Genomic DNA, 20622 nt, shown 5'->3' with positions numbered 1-20622 from the left:
CACAGAGTCAATGGGAGATCTTTTTGAACCCGAATATTCGTCCTTACAGGAAAACGGTGAAATTTGTGCGGAGATTCAGACAGATTTTTGTTGTTACAGCCTGGAAAATTGCAAATTTGCACCATTTTTTCAGTTATGTATCTTATACAAGCTTATATACCTCTGACATTAACCCTCTCGCGTCGCAGCGTCACCGGTCTGAACAAGAAAACACTGCGGCTGTCACCTGGCGGCGGCGCAGTGATACGTACAGAGAGAAAATAGTGATTATGAGGTGTGACTTTTTAGAGGACGGAGGTTTTGTGGTGCAAATGTGTCACTCTTTTGAACACATGTTGTTTTGAGAAGAAAAACTCTTTATTATTCTGTCCCCAGAACAACTTGCCGAACTACTTTCCTCAGCACCAAAACCGGCCAGGATCTGGACTCACCGGACGCTGTCGGAGGTGAAGTCAGTGTGGATGTGACGCTGCTGACGGGGACGACACACAGATTCACGTCAAAAAACCTGAACTGTCCCTTTAACTCTTACGTTAAAATACAAATAAATTCAAACGTTCGTACAAATGAAGGCTTTTAAATGCGACGTTTGTGCGTTTACATCTCGTTACTAATGTGAATCTTTAAAAATACGGTGAAGGGAACAACAGCCGGCATTTCTCTGGGACCTGTGTGTGTGATTGTGTGATTGTGTGTGTGTGTGTCTCTGTGTGTGTGATGTGTGTGTGTCTCTGTGTGTGTGAATGGGGCTTTAACTTTTTCTGTTTGTTTGGACCCGTGATGAAGTGACTTTAGGCAGCTGCAGCACAGACTGTAGAAAATATGAAAACAGAGGAATCCTTTTTACGCCTCAAACTGTTTTTAAAGCTTCTGTATCACACAAAACCGACCCTGTGACGCTTTAAGTCTTAACGCTTTTCCCTCCTCAAAAACCAGACCCGGAGCCGTTTACTTGTAACAGCTCCTTTTAACTGGAAACTGGAAGATGAAATGTGCAGGTTTTGTGCGTTAAAACGTGTGCGAGTGAAACAAACCACGGCTCCGGGTCTGTTTTTGATGAACGGTTAGAACACAGATGAGAAAATATCATAATCTGGGCCCTTTAACCTCAAAAACTCTCATGTTTTGACTGAGTTGTTCCATCTGAAAGCAATATGTGTAAGTCGGAGAGTTGGAATCGACGTGACACTGGCCGCGCGAAGGGACCACGAGGAGATTTTCCTTTGACGACGTCGTACAATCAACAGAACCCCAACTGTATTTAAGGTTTTAAATAAAGGAGACACTATTTTGATAAAGAAATGTTTTATTAAAGCTGTCGAGGTGTGTACAGAGTCTCCCCCTCGGAGTCTGGACGTCTGCATCTGTCTCTGTGTCTGTGCACTTGTTTTTTCACTCAGCACTTCGACGCAACATTTAGCCTCTTATTCAATATTTCATGTATTTTGCACTGAAAATGTGACGGGCCCCCGCGCTCCGGCCGGACTCGGACCCTGGTGTTGGTGCTGGTGTGTGCGGTCTTGTTCTGATTCAGGTTTGTGTGTAACTGGAGATACTTTGGACTTGACGCTGGAGACGCTGGAGACGCTGGAGGCTTCAGTGAGCGTGGACCACTCTGTGACTAACACCATGTCTCTATGTTTACAGTATCTGTTGTACTGGCAGTATTATTTATCACTTGTAACACCAAGAATTATTTGTAAGAGTTTTTCATTAAAGATAAAACCCATTTCCTCCTGTTTGACGTTTATTCTCACGTTCTACGAGGTTTCAGATTTGTGAACATGAACAGACAGAAGAGAATCTGTGTCATTTGTTTTTTTGTTTTTCAATATAAAATCAAAAACTACTAGTTTTCTTCATTATTTGTCTCCAAAACCAAAATGAAAAAAACAGAAAATTATTCGTTTTTTCAGTTTTCGATTTTATGTTTAAATGAAAAATGGAAAAAACGGATAACGACCGTTTCCCGTTTACATGACTTCAGTGACTGTGATGTCACCGAATACGGATTGAACCAGGACTGATCCAGGTCCAGGACCAGACTGGGACCAGAGCGGACCAGACCAGGACCAGTGTGGACTCCGAGCTTTGACTCTGAGCCTCCGCAGGGTCTGAGCCTCAGCTTCAAGATCCGGGCCTGCTGTGGGCTCGGAGTCACTCCGGTCCCGGTCTGGTCCCGGTCTGGTCCCGCTCTCAGTCCCGCTCTGGTCCTGGTTTGGTCCTGGCCTGGTCTCAGTCTCGGTCTGGTCCCGGACCTGGATCAGTCCTGGTTCAGTCGGTATACAGCGCAAAAGTCCAAAGAAAACTTGAAAAAACAAATCATTTTCTGTTTTTTCATTTTGGTTTTGGAGACAAATAATGAATGTTGTTTTTTCTTTTTGGTTTTATATTGAAAAACGAATGAACGAACGACACAGATTGAAGAGTTTTATATAAAACTGTCTCTTTTAATCACTTGAATAAAGAAAAAACAAAGACTAAATCATAAGTATTCAGACTCCGTGTTCTTCAGTGACTTTAAAGTTCGAGTGTTAATATTAGTTACTGAGATGAAGAGTTCTTACATAATTAAGTCTTTGTTGATTCTTTTTTAAGATGATTAAAAGTGCAGTTTTTATCAAGTGTTTCCACGTCTGTAAAAATGTACATTTATAAAACACACAGTAAAGTCTTGAACACGTGTACCTGCTCAGACGATCATCAACAACCATCTGTGTGTTTAACTTCTAAAAGAATCTCTTTACATTGTGCAGGAAAACATAAAAATGATTTGTTCCTGATTTGAAGTGTTTTGTGAGGACCTCAGCATCGTCAAAGCCTCAAAATCAAGACAAATCTGATGCCCAAAACCATCAACAACTTCTGTTTGTTTGGCTGCTGCTGCTGGAACTAAAAGGACGTGGGCACAAAGTCGATCTCTATGAGGCGGCGCGGGGCTGTGGGCATCAGTGGTTGGTAACTCTGTGTCTGTAGTGAGCGGTCAGGCCCAGTCCTGGATTATACGAGGCTCAGATAGAACATGGACGTACAGATCTATGGAGACAACATGTCGCTGAGGCAAAAGCTGCGGCCGTTTTATGAGAAGAGCAAATAAAAATAAGGTTTAATCAGAATTAAAAACAAGATTTTGACCTTAAAAGGACAGTTCAGAATTTTGTATATAGGGCCTCATTTCCTCGTGGTCCAGAGCGTTGGAGACGTGTGGAGACACTTTATGAAATATTCCATCCAGTCCTTGTATTTTCAGAGTCACTGGTGTCACTAAAAACAGTTTTACCCGCTTCACAAAACACCTGAAACAAATCTGTTATTACACCAGACTGTCCATGTGAACGTCTGTGTGAATAATGTCTGAAATAAAACTAACCTTGCATCATGTGAATCGTCACACGTTGAGGGACTATTTTCTCATATATCAGTCCACCGCTGCGGAGTTTTTATCAGGAAGAACAACTCACTGCTGCTGCTCACACAGAAATCCTTCAAATGCAAGTTTGGTTTTACTTCAAACATTATTCTCTGGACACAGACGTTCACAGGGACAGTCTGGTGTAATAACAGATTTGTTTCAGGTGTTTTGTGGAGTGGGTGAGTCTGTTTTTAGTGGCAGGATAAACTATGACCATTGACATGCACCAGTCTAACACCAGTGACCTCTGCAAATACAACGACTGGACGGAAGATTTCAAAAAAGTGTCTCCACACGTCTCCAACACTCTGAACCACGAGGAAATGACGTCCTGTGTACAAAATTCTGGACTGTCCCTTTAAAAACCCAGTTGATGATGCTCAGAGCCTCAGAAGGACACGGGGCAGATGATGAGGTGGTCCTCTCTCCTGATTGCTCAGGGCCTCAGACCGAGGTCCGGGTCTCGGTATCTCAGGGCCTCAGGGTCCCGGAGCCTCAGATGGACATGGGGCAGATGATGAGGTGGGCCTATCTCCTGATTGCTCAGGGCCTCAGATTGGTGTCGGGTCCTTATCTGGTCTCGGGGTCTTGGGGTCTCAGGGCCTCAGACCGTGGTCAGATCCTCAGGTCCTCAGCTTCTCAGATGGACACGGGGCAGATGATGAGTTGGTCCTCTCTCCTGATTGCTCGGGGCCTCAGATAGTGGTCAGGTCCTCGGGGTCTCTGGGCCTCGGGGTCTCGGGGTCTCAGATGGACACGGGGCAGATGATGAGTCGGTCCTCCAGCATGACGCTGAGCACCAGGAAGATGAAGTAGAGCAGAAACATGGTGAAGCCCAGGAATTTGTTCATCTTCCACTTGCAGCAGGCGATGGAGACGATGACGAAGAGCAGCATGAGGAAGAGGAGCACGATGGCGCAGAAGAGTCCGTTACTGCTGACGGCCACTGGGGCGAAGCCGTGAGAGGACGAGTACAAGAGCCACGGCACCGGGAGCCTGAAAACACAGAGAAACGAGTTTAGAGACGATCCAAGCAGCTCCTCACACGTCTGAACATCTGAACATCTGAACATCTGAACATCTGAACATCTGAACATCTGAACACCTGCACTCCCCGTGTGCGCTAACTCCAGGCACTGAGCTGTCTGAGGCTTTGCTACAATCTGAACTTTAATTCAACACAATCAAACCCAAACTGACCAGGAGGAGCTGACGTAGTTGGAACTAAAACAGGTGATTTGTGCCTCGGGGACAAGTGTGTCAAACCTACAACTGTTCCTGGTCAAGCAGAAGTAAACAACAAGGCCAAAAGTTCAAGTTGAATTCATCTGATATAAAAGTGTATTGAACAGATACATATGTACTCGAGTTTATCAAACTGTTCACCTTTTTTCTGTTCCATTTTTGGTTCTAAAGTTCCATCTGTTTTAAACAGACCATGAATGAAACATGGAACAAAAATTATTTCCCAAATTTCAAAGACCCAAAAATCATGTAAATAAATGTTTGTATTTCATCATATCTTGTGTTATTCCATCTTTGAACTGTTGATGAAGGGACAGGATTTTAAAAAAAAAAAGTATTTAAAATGATAAAAATGTTCTTGGAAGGACTGACATATTTTATAGAAATAGTTTCTTTCATTTTGAAGTAATATTAAAGTATTCAGAAGAAAAAAGCCACAAATGATGTAAAATCCTGCACCTTCTACTTGTTTGTACAATTTTCCCTCCGTTACTTTTCCCTCCGTTACCATGAACTTTCTTAATAAAAAATCTCATGAGTCAAAAAGTCAGAGGTTTTTCAACCTAATCTTGTACCATATGGTAGAAAACTATATGAAGCAAATATTCAAACCAGTTTGTTAAGGATATGGAAGTGAGAACCAAGAGTTATCACTGTTTGGATTTATTGACCAAAAAGTGCTGCATATTTCATTCCCTCCGTTACTGACATGAGTTTTTTAAATTTTTGTCAACAACTTGAAAGAATCTCACAGGTTTAACTTGACCCTGTTGGAGTGTAACTCTTTCCTACATTCTGATACTTTACTTATTTCAATAGTTCCTCTAGTTTCTGAATAAGAGACATTTGAATGTCAAAAATCTGACCCTGTTTCCTCCGTTAACACTTGACCGTTACAATTACAGTCACTGACATGAACATTACTCAACAGTTTTTCAGTTTGTCTCTGATTTTAAATGATTTGATCTGATTGTACGTTATGTTATTGTTGGTTGGTCTTGTGTTTCCATGAGAATCACAGTTTGTTTTAATCTCAGTAAAGTTCTGGTCGCCCACTGACCCCACGGTGATGTCGAAGATGTTGCTGCCCACAGAGCTGGACACGGCCATGTCGCCCAGACCTTTCCTCGCCACGATGACGCTGGTGATGAGGTCGGGGATGGAGGTGCCCGCTGCCAGGATGGTGAGCCCCATGATCTCCTCTGAGATTCCGATCGTCTCACCCACCTGCAGACCACAGAGAACGAAGAGACGACCTTTTACTCAAAATAAATCAAACACAAAGAGAAAAAAAAAAATGGGAAAACTCTGTGAGGAGGTTCCATAAACTCAGAGGTTCAGCAGCTTGTGTCGTTATTATCATCACACTGAGGATCTGAACCTGGGGATTTAACCTCACACAGTCGACGCTCTGATGTCACAAACTCATCAGGACCCATGTTGGATTGAGGTTTGGGCGAGGGGGAAAACCGAAGAGCCCAAAAGAACCAAAATAAACACGGTGACGCCAACAGCCACACTTTAGTCTGTTTTAGTGTCAGTGTGGACAGTTTAGTTTGTGAAATCGTGCAGAGGGAAGAGCCGTTTGTGGACACAGAAGACGTCTGTGCTTTTCTCTTTTTGTTCTTTTCAACTTTTGAAGTTGAGAGTGACACACGAGTCTGGAGCCTGTGACGTCTGATTAGATAAACTGCATTACCCCGGAATTACAATGTCATAAAGTTACTACAGTGATGATTCTAGTACTAGTATCATATTTTTCAGACTCTAAATGTGACTTTTGTTGGTGGTTTGTGTGTTTCCTGTGACTTATTCTCGGTGTGATTCTATATTAAATGTTTTTGGTGAAGTGTGGAGAGGTTCTAGTCTTGTGTGTGAGGATCTGCTCCTGTTCCTCCTGCACCACTGTCACTTCACTCTACTGCGCATGTCTCCTGCAGAAAGAGCCTCTGTCCTGTCTGTATCATGTCAGTCGATCGCACCGTTACTTCTGCACCACTCAACTATTTAACATTTAAACTTTAAACTTATAAAGACAAAGAATGAGACGACTGAACACAAATGAACACAAAAAACAAAATCAGATTCTGCAGATTACAAACTGCAAGTCATGAAATCTGCAGCCGAAAACGGAAATGGAGCAGCAGAAAGAAAGTTTGGAGCGAGAGAGAAACTTGTGACACCAGGAGAATCTGTGTGTCATTTGTTCATTTGTTTTTTCAAAATAAAACCAAAAATAAGAAAATGAAAAAACAACAACTGTCTTCATTATTTCTCTCCAAAACCAAAATAAAAATACAGATAAAGATTTGTTTTTTCAGTTTTTTGATTTTGTGTTTAAATGAAAAATGGAAAAAAAAACATAACGGACTGAACCAGGACTAAGTGTTGGGACGGGCTCCGAGGTGCACCTGCAGAGACTGTCGGGTGATCAGGACTGAGACCAGGACCAGACTGGGACCAGACCAGGACCAGACTGGGACTGAGATTGAGACTGGGACTAGACCAGAACTGAGGCCGAGACCAGTCCTGGTCTAGTCCCAGAATCATTATCCATTATCCGTTTTTTAATTTTGGTTTTGGAGACAAATAATGAAGAAAATAGTATTTTTGGTTTTATTTTGAAAAATGAATGAACAAATGACACACAAATTCGGGAGGAAGCACCATGAAACTTTCCTGAAGTCACTGGACGGATGGACAAAGTCTGGACTTCAGCGACACCGAAACCATCCTGTCAGGATTCAGAAAGACCCAATAATTCTAACTGGAACTGATGCTGAGTCTGACGACAGCGTATGGAAGATCATTTGTTCCATCAGATTTTGAATTTTAAATACCACCAAATTTCTCACTTTGAATTTTTTAACTCTGAAAAAAGATGTTTGAATTATTTTTATTCTGAATTTTAGTTGCTGAAATTTGAAGTTTACTTGCGTGTACTATGTTTTAAATTCAAAATAAAAAAATTCACCACAGATATTTTCAAGCCCTCAAATTCAACAGTCGAAATTCAGAATGTAAAATTTGCAGTGAAAAATTACACAGCAAAAATCCAAGATGCCGAGGCAGAAGCAATCGATCATATGAGCGAGGAGGACAGAGGCTGCTTCCTATTGGCTGTTCTCATCTGTGGGCGGGGTTTACACTTCACAAATCAATGAGATGCGGTTACGATGAGATTGATTCTGACCAATCAGATCACTTCACTGCACCTCCTGTTTGTTTCCTGTTGGTTACTAAGTTAGATCGGATCACTTTGGATCGATTGCTTCCGCCTTGGCATCTTGGATCTTTACACTCTGAATTCTGACTGTTGAATTTGAGAATTTGAAAATATTTGTGCTGAATATTTAAAAGGTGATTTTTTTTTTATACAGAATTTTATGCACTTTGAAAATGTACACTTAAAATTTCAGCAAATAATAAAAATAATTCAAACATGTTTTTTCAGAGTTTAAAAATTCAAAATGAGAAATTCAACAGCATTTAAAATTCAAAATCTGATGAAACAAATTATCTTCCATAACAGCGACACAGAAGAGTTTGCGTCGCTCTGTTTCCCTCCGGAGGTCGAGGTCGAGTTGTTCAGAAGTGACACGAGGATGAAGAACTGAAGTGATTTAGTGATTTGGAGTGAGATGAAGAGTTTGTTAAACTTGTTCTGTTCTGTTGTTTATAGTTTATCTGAAGAACTGAAGTCAAATATGTGACGTTAACGTTTGTTCTTCTCTCTTCTGTTGTTTTTACTACAACTTCACCTTATACATGAAATGTTGGTTCCCTCCAAAAGTGGAACTTATACTCTGTAGAAACCACAGTACTTGTGTTTTACCTGATGGGCCCACCACACCATGAGGTAGGAGAAAATGGCAATCCAAATGATGGACCCGAGGAACGTCATCACAAAGAACTTTCTGGATTTCTGCAGAATAAAAGATGTTATTATTATTAGAACGTTAACTCTGATGAAACTCTTCCTCTGTGATTCTTTGACCTGGTTCCGGACGTCGGGCACCGTGAGCCACAGCGGGAGCACGATGGGCAGGAGGAGCAGGTACGTGACCTGTTTCCTTCTGGTGTCGGGCCATTCTAAAGACAGAGGCTCCTCCTCCTCTCCCTCCTCCTCCTCTTCCTCGCTCTCTTCACTCTCGTCACTGTCGTCGCTCTCGTCACTGTCGCTGGAGTCATCAGAGTCTTCGGAGCCGCCGTCTGCAGGAACGTCGTCCTAAAGCAGAGACACAGCGCAATGCTCAGATCAGCCTCCAGGGGGCGAACAGCTGAGGGGCAAACAGGCACCTCCACTGATACTGGGACTCTGTGGTGTGAGCTCTGAGCTCTGAGCTCTGAGCTCTGAGCTCTGAGCTCTGAGCTCTGAGGTCTGAGCTCTGAGCTCTGAGGTCTGAGGTCTGAGGTCTGAGGTCTGAGGTCGTCTTTGTGTCGTAGTTTCAGAACGGACACTAAGTCTCTGTAAACAAAACAGACTTTTGTACCCAGTGTTGGGGAGTAACAGATTACATGTACCGGAGTTATGTAATCAGAGTACAAATTATGAGTAACTGTATTCAGTTACAGTTACTGTTTCAGTGAGTGGTAATTGGATTACAGTTACTTTGTTGAAATAAATGGATTACACAGAGGGATTTTCCTGTTTTCACATTTTGGACTAAACCAGAACTAAACCAGGACTAAAACCAGGACTAAACCATGTCTAAAAGTAGGACTAAAACCAGAACTAAACCAGGTCTAAACAGTATGACACTAACAGTAGTGTGAACATAATTTAAAGCAGCAGTGATTTCATATAAAAATCATTTCTCGATCAATAGTTTTTTTAATCTGTTTAAATAAAGTCTGGACTTTTTATTGTCTCTTTTAGCAGATAAAATGTCTCATGTTAATATTTAATCGTCTTTTCTTCTCTACAGTAAAACAAAAGTCTGTTCATGGAGACTGAACAGACAATTTGAAGAAAACAAACAAGAATTTTCAAGATGTGGTTGTTACATTTATGTAGTTTTAAAAAACATCCAACAATCCAAAGTATTCAGATTACGTTACTCAAGTAATTTAATGGATTACGTTACAAACTACATTTTGGGGTATGTAATCTGTAATCTGTAGGGGATTACATTTTAAAAGTCACCTTCCCAACACTGTTTGTACGACTGATTTAAACACACGGCTCATTTAAAGGTCCATATCACACTTCTGTGTTCTAACGTCGTTTCCTCGTCACAAACACAAACTGGAGCTGTGTTTTGTTTCATTCACACGTTTAACTCACAAACCTGCACATTTAGTACGAGTTTTTCTCTCAAACTGTAAAGACTCTGTTCTACCTTGTGATGTCATCATGTGATAAACTGTGTTTTTAAACTCCATTTGGCAAGACGATTGGCGATGGTCAAGAAAATTAAATAAAGTAGAACCAGAAGAGTAAAAGTTCACACAGGTTTACTCGTGATACGTCAGACGCCTGGTCCTATTTTAAATAAGTTCTACATTTATTTCACACATAATTTAGCCGAGAGGACGTGTGTGTTAATTAGTGCTGAGTATCATTACGAAGTTGCCGATACGATACATACCTCCATGCAGTGCACTTTCAATTCGATACCATATATGTCAAATCCATTTGATATGGTTCAATAAAAAATAAGGTAGTGAAAATATATCAAAAAATACTCTTGGCGATAAAGCGATACAGCAGCCCGTGATATCGATACCGTATCATAACATTAAACGATACGATGCGTCAAATTTTTATATTTTTGCACACCCCTACTCCACACTAACAATGTCACAGCCTACTTCTAGACTAGGGCTGGTATCATTAAGACGTTGCCGATATGATACATACCTCGATACACAGGCCACGATACGATACATATCTCGATACAGTGCACTTTCGATTCGATGTGATATATTTCAAATCGATTCGATACGGTTCAATAAAAAATAAAGGCTAAATCGTGGCTGTGACACTAAAAGTGTTTGTTAAATCACTTCTTGTGCAAAGTTCATATGAAACACAAACATTTTAATCATCAAAACAGTAAAAATGTCAAATGTGTCGCATAAATGAGTTTCCTTTCACTCCACAAGCAACAAAACTGTGGCTCTGTAACAAAATAATTTAGTAAACACACCTAAAAATACTCTTGGTGAAATATCGATACAGCAGCCCACAATATCGATATTGCATCATCACATTAAACGATACGATATATCGATATTCCGATATTTTTGCACACCCCTAGTGTTAATAGTTCTGTGTATTTCATTAGCTCAGCTCAAAGTCCGTGGGGAGGAAGTTAACGTTGGGATTCATCAGACGTGGGACGGACGACTCACTTCAATCACAAAAAAGAACAAAAGAGCAAGACGACGGCTCCTGCTCCGACGCCGCAGCTCCCACGAGCCACATCCACAAATAAAAATCAAGTTACTTTTAATCACAGTTGGGCAAGTTACTTTGAAACTGTAATGTGTTATTTATTACCTATTACTGTCATTTCAAAGTCATTTGTTACATTACAATATTACTGCATTTAAAATGTAAGGCTTTACATTACCATTGCATTACTTTAAGTTACTCTCACCAAAATTACTTTTGCACTGTATATGGACTGAACCAGGACTGAACCAGGTCTAAACCAGAAGTGAACTAGGACTAAAACAGGACTCACTGTGGGGACGGGCTCGGAGGTGAAAGGAGCGGCTCTGCTCCGCACCTCATGGAGGTAAGAGCGGCTGTCGCCCGATCGCTCTTTACAGACCCTCTGCTGCGCAGGCTCAGGCCCTGATTTCAGCAACTATTTGCAGGTACCCGACCCGGTGCAAGACTCTGCTACAGCGCGTAACTTCTACCTTCCTTCAACATGTCCAGAAGTCCAACTTCTTGTGTGATGGTTTCATCTTCCTCTGCCTTTTTGGGAGTGAGCGCAGGAGCCTTTGTCGGTGCAGAACGTTTCATCGACGTTGTGGGTTTCGTCGGGGAGAAAACTTGCAACCGTACAACACTTCAGAATCACACTGATACAGATTGAACATGTATTTAAATTTGTCAGCTGAACACATTCTGTACTGTACAGGAGACAGGAGTCCCTCAGCCAATCAGGACGCAGCGGGAGGAACACAATACGCATTCATACAATGTAAAAAAAAAGGGCATGCAAAATTGCACAAAAAAAAAATAAATAAAATCTGAGAAACAGCGAGACCGCGAAAAGTGAACTGCGATAGAGGGAGGGACGAGTGTAAACCAGGTCTAAACCAGAACTGACCCAGGTCTAAACCAGGTCTAAACAGCGTGGAGTTCTGTGTCGGTCCTTTCGCCCGTGAAGGTCTATGAGGGCGCATCTCCGGCGTTTCACCGCTGCTGATATCGAGGTGATTTTAGCGAATTTGTATGAAGAAAAACCCACCACTTCAATCCAGGTTAAAAAAAACATTGTAACGCACGTTACTCACTTTTGTACCAAGTAAAATATTACTATTTCTCCCCCTGTAACGCCACATTACTGCATTACAGCAAAAAGAAATGCATTACTGCAATTCGTTACTTTTATAACATGTTACTCCCAACACTGCTTTAATCTTGCAGCTAATCTGACAACAAAGGTCTGTAGCTCCAACACGTCACTTCTGCCTCACAGGAACACGAGTCTATGGCTACGTTCACACTGCACCTGAAGTTCCCAAATCAGATTTTTTGTCTCTATGTTCCTGTATCTGATCTTTTAATGTCAGTCTGAACCACACAGATCCGATTTTTTCACATGTGACCAGGACACTTGGATCTGTGCTCCTGAAACTGATCCATATCTGATCTTTAACATGTGACTTGAGTGTGAACAGTCAGGTCACATTCATCCACCTACACGTCATCAACAAGACACAAACGTCACTATTCTGCACTGAAGTAGAGAAAACTGTTCATGATCCATGTGACTGAAGTGAAGCACATCTCCACTCACCACAAAACACCACCACCAAAAACCTGGTCCTTCTCCTTCTCAATCTCCTCCTTAAAACAAGTCAGTTGTTCATGTTGTGGCTCCGGTACGAGAGGAACTTTAAAATCTCCAGGTGCTCGATGCTGCGTCCATGTTTGTTCAACTTGTGTAAACACAGAGACGCTCACTGCGGTTGACGTCGTCGTGTCTCCAGTGTCACATGTGGGACACTTTTGGACCGTTTAACGTTCACACAGCGGATCGAATACAAGTCGCATTTAACTGGAAATGTGAACGAGCTCGAAAAAACATCGGATTTCACAAAAAAATCGGAATTGAGCGTTAAACCCTGCAGTCTGAACGTAGACTTTGACAACGACACGACAGCTGCCCTCGAGCGACGACACGACCTGACAGTAGACAGACTAATAATAAAAGATTCATCCAGAATCAGCGGTGAATTGATCCAGATAAAATATCCTGTGTGTGTGACGGGAGCAGGGAGCCCTGATGCAGCTGCAGTTGGCCACAGTACCAGTGGAGGGCGCTGTACCAGCAGAGGGCGCTGTGTGAGTCTGAGTCTTACATAGAACGGCACCAAAGACTGACTCCTGCTCTTTCTGTAAACCCCCGGGGCCCGTCCGTGTGGGGTCAGTACCTTCGTGTCTTCCGTCTCCTTCTTCTCGGAGTCTGGAGCTTTAGGAGGGTCCGGATCTTTGCTCTGCTCCGGCTTCGGACCCACGTCTGAGAAAAGAAGCACACAGAGTTTAAAGAACGACCAGAATGTAACGACCGAAGAGAATATAAAAGACCGATCAAAATGTAAAAGACCGATCAAAACACAAAGAACGATCAAAACACAAAGAACGATCAAAATACAAAGAACGATCAAAATGTAAAGAACAACCAAAATGTAAAGATTGATCAAAATACAAAGAACGATCAAAATGTAAAGAACGATCAGAATGTAAAAGAACGATCAAAATGTAAAGAACGATCAGAATGTAAAAGAACGATCAAAATGTAAAAGAACGATCAAAATGTAAAGAACGATCAGAAAGTAAAGAACGATCAAAATGAACGATCAAAATGAAAGAACGATCAAAATGTAAAGAACGATCAAAATGTAAAGAACGATCAAAATGTAAAGATTACCGATAAAAGAACAAAAATGTAAAAGAACGATCAAAATGTAAAGAACGATCAAAATGTAAAGAACGATCAAAATGTAAAAGAACGATCAAAATGTAAAGAACGATCAAAATGTAAAAGAACAAAAATGAAAAGAACGATCAAAATGTAAAAGAACGATCAAAATCAAAATGTAAAGAACGATCAAAATGTAAAAGAACGATCAAAATGTAAAAGAACGATCAAATGTAAAGAAAAGAACGAATGTAAAAGAACGATCAAAATGTAAAAGAACATCAAAATGTAAAAACGATCAAAATGTAAAGAACGATCAAAATGTAAAGATTAAAGACCGACTAGAATGTAAAGAACGATCAAATGTAAAAAGAACAAAAGTAAAGATTCAAAATGTAAAGAACATCAAAGTAAAGCAAAATCAAAATGTAAAGAACGATCAAAATGTAAAGAACAAATCAAAATGTAAAGCGATCAAAATGTAAAGACAAATAAATGTAAAACATCAAAAATGTAAAGATAAAAGAACGATCAAAATGTAAAAGAACATCAAATAAAAACATCAAAATGTAAAGAACATCAAAATGTAAAGAACGATAAAATTAAAAATCAAAATGTAAAAGAACGATCAAATGTAAAGAACGATCAAATAAAGTAAAAGAACGATCAAAATGTAAAGAACGATCAAAATGTAAAAGAACAAATCAAAATGAAAGATTAAAGACATAGAATGTAAAAGAACATCAAATTAAAAGACGATCAAAATGTAAAGATTAAAGACTAGAATGTTGACTCAAATGTAAAGAACGATCAAAATGTAAAAGAAGTCAAATGAAACTCAAAAATGTAAAAGAACGATCCAAAATGTAAAGAACGATCAAAATGTAAAGAACGATCAAAATGTAAAGAACGATCAAATGTACAAAGAACAAAATGTAAAGAACGATCAAAATGTAAAGAACGATCAAAATGTAAAGATTAAAGGACCGAGCTAGAATGTAAAAAGAACGATCAAAATGTAAAGAACGATCAAAATGTAAAGAACGATCAAAATGTAAGAACGATCAAAATGTAAAAGAACGATCAAAATGTAAAAGAACGATCAAAATGTAAAGAACGATCAAATGTAAAGACCGATGGGCGAGGGCAGATTCCGTCATAAAATTCTGCCTTACAAAGTCCGAATGCTGTAACTTTATGTTTGGTCCAAAATTTGTGAAAAAATATCGTGAAAATTGAGCCTAAATCTTCTGTTCTCGGTCTTTGCATCATGAGACTAAAATAAGTTTTCGTGCAAAGGCCAAAGGCACAAACTGTTTTGTGTGTTTTTTTGTGATTTAGTTCATAAATATATTTTATTTTCAAATCCAATCTCTGACCTCCTTCTTTTTGTTGAGGCCTTGATACAGGGTCTAAATTCATTCAATAAATAAACCTCTGTATTCAATTATACTTCAGTGATCTTTAAAGTGAAATTATTGTGTGTATTTATCAGACTGTTCACACTAAACTGCAAAGTAAGTAAGTCTTTATTTATATCGCGCTTTTCAGACATTTTCTGTCCCCAAAGACGCTTTACAGAACATTGTTCAGCATTATTCATTCACTCTATACCAGGTGTTGGAGCCATGTGTCTTGTGTGTGCGTCACCTGTAGAGGGCGCCGTGTGGTAGGCTACATTAGGGAGGACCCCTCCTGTGCTCCACAGGTGTTGCAATCTGGTGAAGCACACAGTTTGTTGACCTCCATGCTTGGCGTCTTTGTACGATTTTAGATTCTTTTTATAATAATGAATTTTGGCCAATTAAGAAGCAATAAAGACTATTTTTATCTTAAGACTGGATTTGATTACTCAGACGCCAGAGACAAGAGAGCGCGTCACTTACTTTCTCCTTACCTGCAACTCTCAGCGGTCTAGTAGGATTTGGCCGCAACACCAGGTGATGGTAAACTACTATTGTAGCCACAGCTGCCCTGGGGCAGACTGACGTAACATTTATTTTGCCTGTTATTATAGAATAGAAATAGTTACTTTTTGTGTTATATCTATGTATTTACGTTTTTTTAAATGTATGTTCTAAGTGTTACTGTCCGAATAAATAAATATTCCAAAATATTCAAATCACTCACACACACACACACACACACACACACACACACCACTTTCATACTCGGCAATGTGGGTGAAGTGTCTTGCCTAAGGACACAATGATTGAATCGATTGTATTTAACTGACCTTGACTAACAACTGTTCATGGACCTGGAGCAGGTTTTGTGTTGATGGAGGAAACCGGAGGAAACTCATCCAGACACAAGGAGAAACACAAACTCCACACAGAAAACCCGGGGATCAAACCCAGAACCTTCTTGCTGTGAGGCTTGAGTGCTAAACACTCAGCCACCGTGCCGCAAAGTCACTTGTGTCAAACTGTGTAACTGTGTCAGTGTCGCTGCTCGATCCTGATCTGCACTAAACAGAAAATACAAAACTCTTCTATTTCATTTCAAACAAACTCATGACGACTGGACGTGTTTTTCTTATGATGGATGAAGCCTGAGGCCTTTGCACGACTCAGCAACTAGAGCCCCAAATACAGGCGAGTTTGAGCTGACGTCATTGTTATTAAAAGTCCGCGTTGCTGTTGGGAAATATTTTGGTCGGAGGCAAGAAACACGGTAGCGTCAAACACAGTGTGTAACCTCGTGTATTTCTCCCTGATAATGGTAAATTCCTGCTGCATTATCAGACGCACAAATAGAAGCACAGAAGAAGGAAAATGTCTTTTTCGTATTCTGAGTGAAAAGAACCACTAACGGTGAATTAAACGACTTTCAAACATCCGCAGAGCAAACGTAGAAGATCCTAACAAACCGTGGACTCAACAAGTTCAACAACACATCCAGACTCTTGGAGGTTTTCATCTTTTCTGCTGTGAATGGCCCAGGAGTTTCCACCAAGTCATTGTGGATGTCGCCCAAGTGAATATTTGTCCAGGGAGTTGGAGATTCTGACCAGAAATTTGGTTTGGTCCAGACTCTGTCGGGGTTGAAAAGGGTGATTTGTCGTCCGTCGATGTTTATGACCAATTTCTGGTCAAATGTTCTTGGGTCCTCTGCCGTTAGAGTGGAGAAATAACCGGGATCAATACCCTTTACGTGTTTTCTCGCTCCGTCCCTCATGTTCAATTAGTGTTTCTTGCCGCCGACCAAAATAATTCCCAGCATGCAACTTTTCCCAGCTTTTGTCAACAATGAAACTCGACTATTCTACTTTATTCTGGACAAAACAGAAACTTTGAATGTTTTTTCTTTTTCCTCAGTTTCACTCTGGAGAGTTCAGATCTTTTACCTTTGAAATGCAGAATTGTATTTGTTTTAAATTACCGTCTCTTTTGTCCTGAGTTTTTCCTTCTGTTTTCTTGCTGGCCACACTGTTCAGAGTTTCTGCTTTATCCTTAAATTTACCTTCAAAAACAAGAAATACAGAAATAAATACGACAAACACGTACACAAAGAAACAGGTTTAAATCAGTAAAGACATGACCTTTTAGATAAATATAACAGACAACATCACATAGATCATTATGGATCTTTTGCTGCTCACATCATCAACATCCTCTGTGTGTGTGATTCTAACTGGAGGCACTGCAGGCACTACACGACTATATTCAACCCACACTCCACAGACGAACAACAATAACTCACGTTTATGTCACAGATGAGCCTGTTTCTTTATGACTCGTGTATAACTGTGATATTTTGCATTTATATTACAATATTTGTTTTTTACTATTTTTACATACTCATCTTATTGACTCCAGTCTCTTGCTATTTTTTTGTTGCTACTTATTTAAAAGTTTATTACATTTTTTTATATTTTTTACTCTGTGTTATTGTAATATACTGTGATGTGTGACTCCTGTGGATCAGTAAAGTCTAAATCTAAATTTAATTTTAAGGTCTAAGTTCAACAGCGAAGTGGAAGGTCTAAGTCTGATGCTCTGTTAGACTTTAGTCTGAGTTTTATTTTAACACATTCTGACCATAAAGACCTGAGTTTAAACTCCAACCGGTGACAGGACCTGAGCTCTTAAACTCGTCCCTCTAAAGAACATTTACAGTTTTTCAGTCACTCTCAACTTTTAGTGTAAAATCAAACTCCTAAACACGACCATCCAAAACAGTATCAGCCTGTGTGTGCTAATGTGTGTACTGTGTCACCATGGTAACTGCTGAACATTTCATCATGCACATACATGTAAAACATCCCCAGTGTGACGTCTCTGTACAACACGAACTGCACACGCTCAGTGAGACACAGAGACAGAGAGACAGAGACAGAGACAGAGGTGCTTCTGATCTGATTATGATCAATCTGGACTTAGAGCCTCAAATGGGACACATGATAATCTGAGACACAAGGACAGAGGCGTCTCTCTGGCTCATGTCACACACTGAGACGTCACACACTGAGACGTCACACACTGAGACGTCACACACTGAGACGTCACACACACTGAGACGTCACACACAGGGACACAGAGGGACACAGAGGGACACAGAGGGACAGGATCCTACCGTCTCCCAGAGGGTCCAGTGTGTGGATCATGAGCTGGAAGATGGTGTTCCTCATGGTGCTGTTGTGTAAAGACGCAGAGCTCCCCCCACGCTGAAGAGACGGCTTCAACTGAGGAGACATGGACAAGAGACGTTTGAAATGAAAGCTCCAGTTAAAGTTGTGTTTGTTTCATAACCTTTTATTATTCGTCTGTTTACATCTGATCATCATCATGTGGGCGTCTTTACCTTCAGGCGGTTCTTGTCCTCCAGAATCGTGGGTCCCGGCTCCACAGCGTCACCGTTCACCTGGAACAAAACTTTCATATTTGGTCTGTTGCAGCTTGAGAAGTTCTGCTCTGCTGATAAATAATAATTTTCTATCAAACATGTTTTTATCAAACTGAAGATGAACACAGAGAACAGGAGCCTCCTGTTCCCTCGTTCTGTTTGTATTAGAACAAAATACAAAAGTGTTTTTCACCTTCTCCGGCTCCTCCAAAGCGATGACCTTCACAATCATCTTGTGTCTGTGCAGGAGGCCCTTCACAAACCTCTCGATCTGCACGTTGTACTTCATGAAGACCACGTACAGAGAGTAGCCGCCCACCAGCATCAGACTCTCCCACCACAGGATCACGTTGTCCAGGAAGAAGAGGATGAGGAGGATCAGGTCCAGGATGTAGAAGGACACGTCTCTGAAGAGCGGCCACCAGGTCAAGTGGAGCATCTCACGAGAAAACAGAGCGCACATCCCGATCACGAACAAGATGTTGAACACGGCCGAGCCCACGATGGTTCCGATGCCCACGTTACTGTGAGCGATGAAGACGCCGATCAGAGACGTGAAGAGCTCCGGAGCCGACCCTCCGGCCGCCATGAACGTGGCTCCGGCCACATCATCTGAGATGGCCAGTTTATCTGTGATCACCCCCAGAGCAGGAACGAAGAACTCGTCACAGACGATGGCCAGAGACACAAACATGTACATCATGCCCAGGATGTGGAGGAGCACCCAGCCCCGCCGACGCTCCTCGATACTGAACAGGTCCTCCGGGTAGTCCCCCTGAGCGTGAGGAGCGCCCCCTGGAGGAGACGGGCTGGACGGAGCTTCAGGAGGAGCGGGGAGCGGGGTGGGGGTCACAGGAGGAGGCGGGGGGGTCAAATATACACAGTGGATGAGAGTTTTATTAGAGGGACGAGGTGAAGCTGCAGGGGGAGGCGGGGTCTGTGTGGACGTGAATGTCTCTGTGGACGTCTCTGTCTCTGCTGTGCTCGGAGTCTGTCCAGGCTCATGTGAAACACCGTCTTCTGTCAGGTTCTCCTCTGGTCCCTCTGCTGACCCCTGCCCAAAGTCCAGGCCGGTCTGGGGCAGAGTGACGCCCGCCTGGAGCCTGGCACTGACCGTCAGCTGGTACAGGGCACAGAGACACACCCCCGAGAGCAAGAAGAGGACACGAGAGACCTGAAGACGCTTCCTACGACTGCACAACATCTCTGAAGATATCAACAGCAGCAGACGAGCAGACACACACAGCCGGTGGGCAGACGGGCAGACGGGCAGACGGGCAGGTGGACAAGTGCAGCTCTGCTCAGGTAAAACCCCACAAACCCGCTGCAGTCATGACACTTCAGCTGTCAACACACTCACAATAAATACAAACATACAATTAGTTATTAATTACATGTTAATTACACGTTAATAACCTGAGTATGACACATAAATGACACAGAGACTCACCTTTAGTGTCTGAGGTAAAACGCTGCATGTTTCTTGTGCGTGGAGCTCGTCGGTCTCAGTATGTAGGACAGTGCAGCGTTCACTCTGGATCAGCACAATGGCTAATAGCCGATCTGAGGCTAAGAGGATTACAACCATAGTTCTACTCTCACTTTAAAATCATAGAGGCTCAGTTCATCTTTTAGACACAGTTACACTTTATACACACAGAGAACAGCCGATCATTTACACACAACACAGAGGAAACAAACATGTTCATGTAGACATTTATAAACTGTCGTCAGTTTTACATTCAAATGTTCAAATGTTCTAAATGTTTAAAGCGCCTGGGAAAGGCTCAACTCAACTCAAACTCTGATTTAATCTGGACAAATAAAAACTGTTTGAAATATAAATTATACTTTTACACAAATCAAGAAGAAATTTGTGAAGAAAAGTTTAAAAATATGTTGAAGGAAGTCGAGAATCCAACACTGGTGACATCACACTGGGAGAAGTTTGTCCAAACATTTGGCATTTACACAAGAAATTTTTTCCCCAATATTTTATTAATATACTTA

At 41.4% G+C, this 20622-nt stretch overlaps 1 protein-coding gene across 1 annotated transcript; it reads right to left on the bottom strand.

Moving 5' to 3' along the window:
• Positions 1-4071: 4071 nt before the first annotated feature.
• Positions 4072-19946, bottom strand: LOC110163814 (sodium/potassium/calcium exchanger 1-like). The gene is made up of 9 exons (XM_020928824.2): positions 18806-19946; positions 18571-18630; positions 18343-18451; positions 17149-17229; positions 13277-13362; positions 8655-8885; positions 8493-8582; positions 5718-5884; positions 4072-4408 (listed from the first exon to the last, which is right to left on the bottom strand). The coding sequence occupies exons 1-9, from the start codon at positions 19814-19816 to the stop codon at positions 4159-4161; spliced, it is 2085 nt and encodes a 694-aa protein (XP_020784483.2). The 5' UTR covers positions 19817-19946; the 3' UTR covers positions 4072-4158.
• Between the last annotated feature and the right edge of the window lie 676 nt (positions 19947-20622).

Source organism: Boleophthalmus pectinirostris, unplaced genomic scaffold (genome assembly GCF_026225935.1).
Source record: "Boleophthalmus pectinirostris isolate CB_2022bp ecotype Guang Dong unplaced genomic scaffold, ASM2622593v1 HiC_scaffold_2, whole genome shotgun sequence".
Lineage (NCBI taxonomy): Eukaryota > Metazoa > Chordata > Actinopteri > Gobiiformes > Gobiidae > Boleophthalmus > Boleophthalmus pectinirostris.
This window is presented reverse-complemented; position numbering and strand designations above follow the sequence as displayed.